General features: G+C 59.4%; 2 protein-coding genes and 1 long non-coding RNA gene across 3 annotated transcripts in view; 2 read left to right on the top strand and 1 right to left on the bottom strand.

The window, feature by feature from the left end:
- Positions 1–190: 190 nt before the first annotated feature.
- Positions 191–5,034, top strand: LOC131570713 (CD2 antigen cytoplasmic tail-binding protein 2-like). Its single transcript, XM_058823095.1, has 7 exons — positions 191–382; positions 886–964; positions 1,610–1,724; positions 2,320–2,483; positions 3,193–3,706; positions 4,023–4,132; positions 4,754–5,034. The coding sequence occupies exons 2-7, from the start codon at positions 887–889 to the stop codon at positions 4,874–4,876; spliced, it is 1,104 nt and encodes a 367-aa protein (XP_058679078.1). The 5' UTR covers positions 191–382; position 886; the 3' UTR covers positions 4,877–5,034.
- Positions 5,035–5,042: 8 nt separating this feature from the next.
- Positions 5,043–6,932, bottom strand: LOC131570714 (uncharacterized). Its single transcript, XR_009275909.1, has 4 exons — positions 6,877–6,932; positions 6,697–6,753; positions 5,693–5,794; positions 5,043–5,179 (listed from the first exon to the last, which is right to left on the bottom strand). It is a non-coding gene; the product is annotated as an uncharacterized LOC131570714 (long non-coding RNA).
- A 574-nt stretch (positions 6,933–7,506) lies between these two features.
- Positions 7,507–10,786, top strand: part of LOC131570683 (THO complex subunit 6 homolog) — a 17,863-nt gene continuing 14,583 nt past the window's right edge. Inside the window, exons 1-6 of the mRNA XM_058823055.1 lie at positions 7,507–7,735; positions 7,843–7,907; positions 8,397–8,500; positions 9,315–9,352; positions 9,858–9,906; positions 10,582–10,654. Of these exons, the coding sequence (XP_058679038.1) occupies positions 7,608–7,735; positions 7,843–7,907; positions 8,397–8,500; positions 9,315–9,352; positions 9,858–9,906; positions 10,582–10,654 (457 nt within the window). The 5' untranslated portion in view covers positions 7,507–7,607. The remainder of the gene's footprint in view (positions 7,736–7,842; positions 7,908–8,396; positions 8,501–9,314; positions 9,353–9,857; positions 9,907–10,581; positions 10,655–10,786) is intronic.

Raw genomic sequence — 10,786 nt, 5'->3', positions numbered from 1 at the left:
CGAGGGTTCTTTTCGCCTTCCCCTTCCCGTGGCGAATCTGCGGCCGGCGGCCGTGAGAGAGGGGAGGCGGGGCCTCGCTCCGCGCACGCGCGGCGGCGGCTCCGCCCCTCGCGGTGTCCGGGCCGCGTTCCGGTCCCGGTTCGGTTTTACCGAATTTCACCGAATCCCGAGGCCGCCGCTGCTCTCCTTTTCCCCGAAGTTTTTAGGTTAAAAAAGCGGAAATCGGGAGTGGGGGGGCGGCTCCTGGGAAAATCGCGGCGCGGCGCCTTTAAGAGGAGGCGGTGACGGCGGCGGCGGTCTCGTGACGTCACTTCCCGCGCGCCGCGTCGCCGCCCGCTGACGTCACTGTGAGCGCCGGGAGCCGCGCCGCCGCCGCCGCCGGGTCCGGAGCGCGCTCGCGGCTCATTTGCATATGCAAATGAGGGGGGCTAACGAGGGCCCGCGGGGCTTAATCGGGGCCGTTAATTGCGGCACGGGGGGGGGGCGGGGCTGTCCTGGGGCCGAGTCGGGCGCTAATTGCGATTAATTAAGGACGCTAATGAAGGCGGGGGGGTTAATTAGGGGGGCGTTGGGGGCTAATTTGGGTCGGTAATTAGGGGATAAAGAGGGCGAATCATCGGCTATTAATTGGGCGCGCTAATTAGGGGCTAATAATGAGGAGAGGGTTCATTAATTATTTAAATACAGTAATTAACGAGCGTTAATCGCAGCCATGTCCAAGCCCAGGGAGGGCAATTGGGGTGCCATTAATAAATTAATGACGCTAATTACCGTTAATCACAGCCATGCTGCGGCGCTGGGGGGTTCATTAGGGCACTGTTGGTCACATTAATTATGTAATTAGCATTAATTAGCGTTAATTACCATTAATTACGTTAATTGCAGGATGCTGCGCCGCCGGGTGACGTTCGAGGAGCCCCCGGGGGAGGGGGAGGGGCCGGAGGAGCCGCCCCGGAAACGGCGGGTGAGGGGTCACGGGGTCACCGCGGGGTCACCGCGGGGTCACGGGGTCACCGCGGGGTCACGGGCCGGTTTTGGGGTGAATTTTGCTGGGTTTGGGTCTCCAGGCCATGGCGTGGCTTGCAGTGAATTTTTGGGGTGAATTTCGCTGGGTTTGGGTCCGGCCGTGGCCGTGGAGGGTCCTGGCGGTTCAGGGACGTTCTGGGTTAATTTTTGGGGTGACTTTGGGGTATTTTGGTCCTTGCTGTTGCCATTGGGGGTCCCACGGTGTCTCAAGGACTTTTTGGGTTAAATTCTGCCAGTTTTGGGTCAGGCCGTGGCCGTGGGGGGCCCCGGGAGCTGCTGGTTTGGGGCTCTTTCAGGGACGTTCTGGGTTAATTTTGGGGTGAATTTCCCTGGTTTTGGGTCCATGCCGTTGCCATTGGGGATCCCATGATCTCTCAAGGACATTTTGGGTTAAATTCTGCCGGTTTTGGGTCAGGCCGTGGCCGTGGGGGGCCCCGGGAGCTGCTGGTTTGGGGCTCTTTCAGGGATATTTTGGGATGAATTTTGGGGTGAATTTCCCTGGTTTTGGTCCATGCCGTTGCCATTGGGGATCCCATGGTCTCTCAAGGACATTTTGGGTTAAATTCTGCCGGTTTTGGGTCAGGCCGTGGCCGTGGGGGGCCCCGGGAGCCGATTCCCGGCTCAGCCGTCCCTGGACAGCGACGAGGAGGAGGAGGAGGAGGAGGAAGAGCAGAGGGACGAGGGACCCCCGGTGGAGGGTGAGGGATTTTGGGGCGAATTTGGGCTGTTTTGGGGATTTTTGGGGTGGGATTTGGGTGGGTTTTTGAGGGCGTTTTGGGGGATTTTTGTGGTAGGTTTTGGGGTGGATTTTGGGTGGTTTTCGGGCTGTGTTTTTTGAGCGGGTTTTGGGGTAACTTTGGGGGATTTTGGGGATTTTTGGGGTGGATTTTGGGGGATTTTTGTGGGAGTTTTTGGAGGGCATTTTGGGTGGATTTTTGGGGATTTTTGCAATATGTTTTGGGTGGGTTTTGGGGCAATTTTTGGGGGGATTTTGAGTGAATTTTTGGGGTGGATATTGAGGAATTTGGGATGGGGTTGTGGGTGGGGTTTTTGGGTGGAATTTGAGGGATTTTTGGGGGAATTTTTGGGGGAATTTTTGGGTGGAATTTGGATGGGTTTCAGGGGTGATTTTGGGGTGGATTTTTGGGGTGATTTGGGGGAATTTTTGGGTGGGTTTTGGGTGGAATTTGGGTGGGTTTTTGGGGTGGATTTTGGGGATTTTGGGTGTACTTTTGGGGTGATTTTGGGCCATTTTTGTGCCATACCTTTGCTGCCATTTCCCCCTCCCCCCAGGCCAGGAGCCGGGCCCCGCCCCCGGGGTGGGGGAGGGGCCGGTGCCCCTCACCCCCTTCAACCTGGACGAGGAGCTGGGGGAGGGGCGCTTCGACCCCGAGGGGCACTTCCTGCCCCGCCCCCAGCGGGAGCCCCCCGACCCCTGGCTGGAGCAGATCCAGGGGGTGAGAGGGGGCGGGGCCACACAGGGGGCGGGGCTAAGGGGGGCGGGGCCAGGGGAGATGGGCACTTCCTGCCCCGCCCCCGGCAGGAGCAGATCCAGGGGGTGAGAGGGGGTGGGGCTAAGGGGGGAGGGGCCAGGGGAGATGGGCACTTCCTGCCCCGCCCCCGGCTAGAGCAGATCCAGGGGGTGAGAGGGGGCGGGGCCACACAGGGGGCGGGGCTATGGGGTGGGGAGAGGAAAATGCATAAGAGGGCGGGGTGAAAAGGTGGGGGAGGAGCAAGGGGAGGGGCTTAAAATGGGTGGGGGAGGGGCTAAAACAGGATGGGGGAGGAGCCCATAATGGGAGGAGCTTGGGTGAAAGGGGCGTGGCTTAAAAATTAATGGGGAGGAGCTTAGGGTGAAGTAGGAGTGGTTTAAGGAGAAGAGGAGGGGCTCAGGATCAAGGGGAGGGGCTTGAGAGCATGAGGGGGAGGGGCACAAGGTGGGTGTGGTCAGTGGGGGAGGAGCTGAGGATGAAGGGGAGGGGCTTAGGGTGAATGGGAGGGGCTGGGGATGAGGGGGAGGAGCTTGAAAATGTTGGGGGAGGGGCACAGGGTGGCTGTGGTCACAGTGGGAGGAGCCTGTATTCCCCGTGGGAGGAGCCATTCCCCATCATGGGCGGAGCTCCCACCCTAACCCCTCCCCCTTTTTTCTCCCCCCCTCCCCCACAGCTGCCCATCAAGCCCCGCCCCATCCCCCCTCGGGACCCGCCCCCCTCCCCGCCCTCCCCGCCGCCCCTCCCCCTGCTGCTGGGGGAGGTGCTGGAGCTGCTCCGCCCCGGCGAGACGGTGGGCGGGGCCCTGCGCCGCTGGGCGGGGCCGGCCGGCCGCGAGGGGCGTGTCCGGGGCAGGGGGCGCGGCCAGGCGCGGGCCCCGCCCCCGCCGCAGCTGGAGGCGCTGGTGGCGCTGTCGGACGCGCTCGTGGCCAGGGGGCTCCTGGGGGTCTTTGGGGAGAGCCGCGAGCGGCTGCAGCAGCGCCTGCGCGAGCTGGGGGCGGGGCCGGGGCAGGGACACGCCCCCGCGTCGCCGGGACACGCCCCCGCGTCGCCGGGACACGCCCCCGCACCGTGGGGGGAGGGACCAAAGGAGGAGGAGCAAAAGGAGGGGGAGGGGCAGAGCGGCGGCCACGCCCCCCTGGACATGTTCGCCCCCCCCGAGGAGGAGGAAGGGGAGGGGCAAAGGGCGGGTGAGTGACAGGGGGAGGGGCCTGGCGGGTGGAAGGGGCGGGGCCTGAGGGGATTTTGGGGGGTTGGGGGAGGGGCTATAGGGGTAGGGGAGGGGTTTGGGGGGATTTTGTGGGAGGGGCTAAGGGGGTGGGGGTGTGGTCTGGGCAGATGGGGGAGGGGTCTGGGGGTTTGGGGGAGGAGTTTGGGCGTCCTGGGTTGGTTGTGGGAGGGGCTTGGGTGGGTTATGGGGATATTCGGGGAGGGGTTTGGGGATTTGGGGGTGTTGGGGGCGGGGTCTGCGTTTGTGACCCCGCCCCCTGTGCCCCTCCCCCCCAGCCCTTCCCGAGGTGCTCTGGGAATATCATTGGCTGCACGAGGGGGAGGGGCAAGGGGACAGCCACGCCCCCCCGGAGCTGTTCGGGCCATTCAGCAGCGCCCAGATGCAGGTGGGGGCGGGGCTTAAAATGGAGGAGGGGCTTAAAGTGGGGGGAGGGGCTAAGGGAACGAGGGCGGGGCCTGGAATTGGAGGGAGGGGCCACCTCAAAGAAGGGGAGGGGCATCACCAGACCCCGCCCCCCTAAATTGTCTCAGAGTGGGGGCGGTTGGGGGGAGTTTGGGGAGAATTTTGGGGATTCTGGGGAGGATCTAAAGAGAATTTTTAAAAGGGATTTTGAGGGATGTGGGGACGGTTTTTAGGGGATTTTTGAGGGCATTTTAAGAAATTTTGGGACAATTTTAAGAGGATTTTGTTGAGGATTTAAGAGGATTTTTGGGTGGATTTTAAGGGTATTTCTGGGGGAGGTTTAAGGGAATTTTAATGGATTTTTCTTTAGGAAATTTAAGGGAATTTTAAGCGGATTTTAAGGGGTATTTTTGGGAGGGGGGTTTAGGCATTTTTAGTTGGATTCTAAGGCATTTTTTTAAGGGCAGTTTAAAGGGATTTGAAGGGATTTTTTGGGAGAATTTAAGGGGAATTTTGGGTGAATTTTAAGCAGATTTTTAGGGGAATTTTAGGGATTTTTGGGGGCGTGGCCTCTGCTGACCCCTCCCTCCCCTCCCCCAACCAGGAGTGGGCGTCCCAGGGGTACTTCCAGGGCGGGGGAGGGGCGCGGTGCCGGCGCGTGGACCCCCCCAACCCCCCCGGGCCCTTCTACGACTGCGGCCGCGTCGACTTCCAGCTCTACACGTGAAACGGACCCAAAATCCCTGGAATTCGCCCCAAAATCCCCGCCCGAAACGTCAACTTCCAGCTCTACACCCGAGACGGACCCAAAATCTCCGGAATTCGCCCCAAAATCCCCGGGATTCACCCCAAAACCCCTCCCCAGACACAATAAAGGCCACTCCGAGCCCGGGTTTGGGTGGAATTTGGGGTTTTTTGGGGTTTTTGGGGTTTTTTTGGGTGTACGGTGAGGGAGGGGCAGCCCCGCCCCCCTGTCCGTCGTTGGTGGGCGTGGCCTCGGGGCTGGGCGTGGCCTCAGGGCGGGGGGAGCCTGGGGGGGAGAGAGAGTGGGGTGGGGGAGGGGCTGGGCCCAAAAATCGGCCCCATACCCCCACAGTGATGGCCCCGCCCCTCATTTGCATAGCCCCACCTCCAATCCCCTTGGCCCGCCCCTTTTGCCACACCCATACACCTCCAGCTGGCCCCACCCCCTCTGTGCTTAGCCACGCCCCCTTGGTCACACCCAAAACCCTCCCAAAAGCCCCACCCTCTCCCTCTTTGGCCACGCCCCCACAATCACACCCACCCCAGGTTCTGCTTTAGCCCCGCCCCCTTTGCCATTTCCCCCTTTTCTCTCATTTTGTCCAATTTCCCCGTTTTTCCCCCCAAACCTGAGCCCGTTGCCGCTGTAGCCCCTCCCCGTTTTTCCCATTATTTCAATTTTTTCCATTTTGCCCAATTTCCCTGTTTTTCGCCCCAAACCTGAGCCCGTTGCCGCTGTAGCCGTTCCCCATTTCCCCCATTATTTCCATTTTTCCCATTTTTGGGTGTTTTTGCCCCAAACCTGAGCCCGTTGCCGCTGTAGCCGTGGTCGTGCTGCGCCGGCAGCGCCCGGAGCCGAGCGAGCGCCGCGGCCTCGGAGAGCCCCTGCTTGGGCAGGCGGGGCCTGGGAACCAGTACAAACCAGTTTAGACCAGTATGGACCAGTATCGGTCAGTACAAACCAGCACAGATCAATACAGATCAGTATGGATGAGTATAAACCAGTATAAACCAGTATAAACCAGCACAGACTGATATAAACCAGCACAGGCCTCGGAGAGACCCTGCTTGGGCAGGCGGGGCCTGGAACCAGTACGCACCAGTATAAACCAGTATGGGCCAGTTTAAACCAGTATAGACCACCGTGAACCAGTACCAATCCCTCCCAGTTCCCTGCCAGTATAAACCAGTATAACCCAATCCCCTCCCAACCCCTCCCAGTATAAACCAGTATAACCCAATCCTCCCCCAGCTCCTCCCAGTTCCCTCCCAGTACAAACCAGTATAACCCAATCCTCCCCCAGCTCCTCCCAGTTCCCTCCCAGTACAAACCAGTATAAGCCAATCCCCTCCCAGTTCCCCCCAGTGCCTCTCACTGAGCTCGCGGCGCCCTCAGGTGGCAGCGTCGGGAACTGCAGCGCCCTCCCGCTGCACAGCCGTACAAACCAATCCCCTCCCAGTATAACCCGGTATAAACTAATCCGCTCCCAGTCCCTCCCAGTATAAACCAGTACAACCCGATCCTCTCCCAGTATGAACCAGGGTAACCCAATCCCCTCCCAGTCCCTCCCAGTATAAACCAGTATAACCCAGTCCCCTCCCAGTATAACCCAGTCCCTCCCAATCCCCTCCCAGTCGCTCCGAACCCCTCCCAGTATAAACGAGTCCCTCCCAGTTCGCCCTAATTCCCTCCCAGTCCCCTCCCAGTCCCTCCCAGTGCAATCCAGTCCCCCCCAGTCCCCCCCCGGTCCCCCCCAGTTCCCCCAATTCCCCCCCAGCCCCCCGGTCCGATCCCGGTTCCCTCACCCCTCGCACTGGGCCGGTCTCCGTTTCTCGCCGGGCGCGGGAGGCCGGGGGGGAGCCCTGGGGGAGGGGCCCGGGGGGGTCAGGGGGGGTCCGGCCCCTTCCCCGGACCCCCCCAAAATCCCCAAATCCCCCCAAATGTTCCCAAAATCCCCCGAATTCCCCCCAAATTTCCGCCCTCACCCCCCGGCGCCGCCTCCCGCCGGCTCCATCCGGGCACTTCCGGCGTCTGAGGGGCGGCACCACAACTCCCGGCGTGCCCCGCGCCGCCTCCATCCGGGCACTTCCAGGGTCTGAGGGGCGAGACCACAACTCCCGGCGTGCCCCGCGCCGCCTCCATCCGGGCACTTCCGGCCGCTGAGGGGCGAGACCACAACTCCCGGCGTGCCCCGCGCCGACTGCATCCGGGCACTTCCGGCCGCTGAGGGGCGAGACCACAACTCCCGGCGTGCGCCGCGCGGGCCGGAAGCGCGCTGCGCGTACTTCCGGCGGAAGAGGGAGCGAGACCACAACTCCCGGCGTGCTCCGCGCAGCCTCATCCTGGCACTTCCGGCGGAAGAGGGAGCGAGACCACAACTCCCGGCGTGCCCCGCGCAGGCCGGAAGCGCGCACTTCGGATACTTCCGGCGGAAAAGGTAACGGGACCACAATTCCCATCGTACCCTGCGCCGCCTCCATCCGGGTACTTCCGGCGGAAAAAGGGGGGGGACAAGACCACAACTCCCAGCGTGCCCCGCGCAAACCAGAAGCGGCGGGGAGTCGCTCCGCCTTTGACGTCATCGTCGCGCGCCCCCCCTCACCGCGCGCCGCCATTTTGCCGCCGGTACCGGGCGGGAGCGGCGGCGGCCGCGCGCGCGGCTCGTGACGTCACTATCGCGATCGGCGGCGCCGCTGCTGTCGCGGGCGGTGACGTCATGTCGTCGGCGGGCGGCGTGCGGCGGGCCCGGCAGCTCCTGCACGTGTCGGTGCTGGCGCAGAGCGCGGCCCCGTGCGGGCGCTTCCTGGCGGCCGCCAACGACTTCGGCGAGATCGCGATATTCGGGTAGCGCTGTCGCGACAGGCGGGGCCGGGGGAGGGATTGGGGCGAATTGGGGTGAATTGGGGATGATTTTGGGGTGAATTCGGGGCAATTCGGGGTTCTCTCCGCAGGCTCTCGGCCGCGCTGAGCGCGGAGGCCAAGGAGGAAAACCGGAGACCGGTGAACGTGTTCAAGGGTGAGACTGGGACGGACTGGGACGGAATCGGGAGCGTTTGAGGGGAATTCTGGTTACTGGTTTATACTGGGAGGGCGCTGGGACGGACTGGGTTATGCTGGGAGGGTTTCAGGGGGGATTCTGGGTTACTGGTTTATACTGGGAGGGACTGGGAGGGCGCTGGGATGGACTGGGTTGTACTGGGAGGGTTTCAGGGGGGATTCTGGGTTACTGGTTTGTACTGGGAGGGCGCTGGGACAGACTGGGTTATGCTGGTTTGTACTGGGAGGGAATTGGGATGGACTGGGTTATACTGGGACGGGTTAAAGGGGGATTTGGGGTTACTGGTTTGTACTGGGAGGGACTGGTTGGGTCCCTGGTTGTTACTGGGGTGGATTGGGGTGAACTGGGAGCCCCAGCAGCTGCCCGGGCGGGTTTATCCTGGGCTCTGCTGGGTTATGTTGGTTTGTACTGGTCCGTACTGGTCCGTACTGGTCCGTACTGGTGCAGCCCACTCGGGCCCCGTTTATTCCTTGGCCTCGACCGAGCGGCTCCTCCTGAGCGGCAGCGACGGCGAAATCCGGGGCTGGGGCTGGGCCGAGCTGGGCCGCAAGGTGAGACCCAAAATGCCCCAAAATCACCTGAATCTACCCCAAAAATATCCCTGAGGTGTCCCCAAAAATGTCCCCAAAAATCACCATAAAAATATCCCCAAAAATATCCTAAAATTCACCCGAAATCCAGGGCTGGGGCTGGGCCGAGCTGGGCCGCAAAGGGAGACCCAAAATGCCCCAAAATCACCTTAATCTACCCCAAAAATATCCCTGAGATATCCCCAAAAATGTCCCCCAAAATCACCATAAAAATATCCCCAAAAATATCCTAAAATTCACCCGAAATCCGGGCCTGGGGCTGGGCCGCAAGGTGAGACCCAAAATGCCCTGAATTCACCCCAAAGTTATCCCTGAAACATCTTTAAAAACATCCAAAATATATCCTGAAAACACCCCTGAAATATCCCCAAAAATACCCCCAAAATCACCCCAAATAACCCCAAAATCCGAGGCTGGAGCTGGGCCACGAGATGAGACCCAAAATACCCTGAGTTCACCCCAGAATTATACTTAAAATATCCCGGAATATCCCCAAAAATCACCATAAAAATGCTTCTAGAAATATCACAAAGTTTTACCATAATCGACCTTAAAAATGCCCCAAAATTCACCCAAAATCAATCACCCAAAAAGGCCACCCCAAAATTTGCTCAAAATCACCCCCAAAATTCCAAAATTTTCACCTAAATTACCCCCAAACCACCCCAAAATTACCCAAAATCACCCCTAAAACTCCAAACTCCCCTTTCACACCCCCAAAAAAATCCCCCAAATTTCCCAAAAATCCCCCGAATTCTCCCCAAATCTCCCCCAGGGCTGCCGGGAGCTCTGGACGCGGCGCCCGCCCTGCAGGTAAAAACCCAAATTTGGGAATTTTGGGGTTTTTTTGGGGGGGATTTCAGTGGTTTGGGAGGATTTTGGGGGGGTTTTGCAGGTTTTGGGGATTTTTGGGGGTTTTTGGGTGTTCTGGGATTTTTTGGGGATTTGCAAATTTTGGGGGTTTTTGAGGGGGTTTTGAGGATTTGGGTGTTTTTGAGGTTTTTTTAGGGTTTGGGGTTTTTTGGGGAGGTTTGGGAGGTTTGGGGGATTTCTGGGTTTTTTTGGGAGCTTTGGGATTTTTTTGGGGAGGTTTTGGGGTTTTCTGGGGGGTTTGGGATTTTTTTGGGTTTTGGGCATTTTTGGGAGGTTTGGGGGGGATTTTTGGGGGTTCTTTTGGGGGGATTTTGGGGGGTTCTTTTGGGGGGATTTTGGGGGTTTTTGGGTCCCCTCGAGCTCGGGGGGTTTTGGGGGGTCCCAGGGGAATTTGGGGGCTCAAATTTGGGCCAGTTTGGGCGAAATCTGCCCCCTTTTGCCCCAGGAGCAGCCTGGAGGTGCCGGAGATCAACGGGCTGGAGGTGAACCAGAGGGTGAGGACCCCCAAAAAACCCCAAATTCACCCCAAAAAACTGCCCCAAACACCCTCAAAAACCTGCCCAAAATCCCCCCAAACCCACCTAAAAACCTTCGCCAAAAGAACCCCTAAACCCTTCCCCTAAATGACCCAAATCCACCCCAAAAGACCCCAAAATCCACCCCAAAACCTCCCCCAAAAATGAGGCGGTTTTGGGGAATTTTCGGGGGTTTTGGTGAATTTTTAGGACTTTTTTGGGGGTGGGATTTCGAGGGGAATCTGGGGGGAATTTTTTGGGGTATTTTTTTTGAAGTTTTGGGGGTATTTTGTGGGAATTTGGGGGGATTTTTGGGGCTGGTTTTGGGGAAGTTTTGGGATTTTGGGGGGGATTTTGGGGCGAATTTTTGGGGGATTTTTGGGGAAGTTTTGGTGTGTTTTGGGGGGTATTTTGTGGGAATTTTGGGGGGGGGATTTTGGGGAAGTTTTGGGGGGATTTTTGGGAAAGTTTTGGGGCCATTTTTGGGGTTATTTTGGGGGGGTTTTTGGGGTATTCTGGGGAGAAATTTTTGGTGTATTTTTGGGAGGATTTGGGGATATTTTTGGGGTATTTTTGGGTAAGTTTAGGGCCGGTTTAGGGGTTGTTTTTTGGGGAATTCCGTAGAGATTTTTCCACCCTGCAATTCCCCTTTAGGACCACTGGGTGGCGCTGGCGGGCGGGGACGGCGCCGTGCGGGGTGCTGGACCTGGAGAGCGGCGCCTTCACCGTGAGCGGAATTGGGGCAAAAAAACGGGGATTTTGGGCAAATCCCGGGGGTTTGGGGGGTCTGGGGGGGACACAGAGAGCGGCGCCTTCACCGTGAGCGGAATTGGGGCAAAAAAACGGGGATTTTGGGCAA

The sequence above is a fragment of the Ammospiza caudacuta genome, chromosome 37, assembly GCF_027887145.1.
Source record: "Ammospiza caudacuta isolate bAmmCau1 chromosome 37, bAmmCau1.pri, whole genome shotgun sequence".
Lineage (NCBI taxonomy): Eukaryota > Metazoa > Chordata > Aves > Passeriformes > Passerellidae > Ammospiza > Ammospiza caudacuta.
The sequence above is the reverse complement of the archived record's forward strand: the minus strand, read 5'-3'. Positions and strand labels throughout refer to the sequence as shown.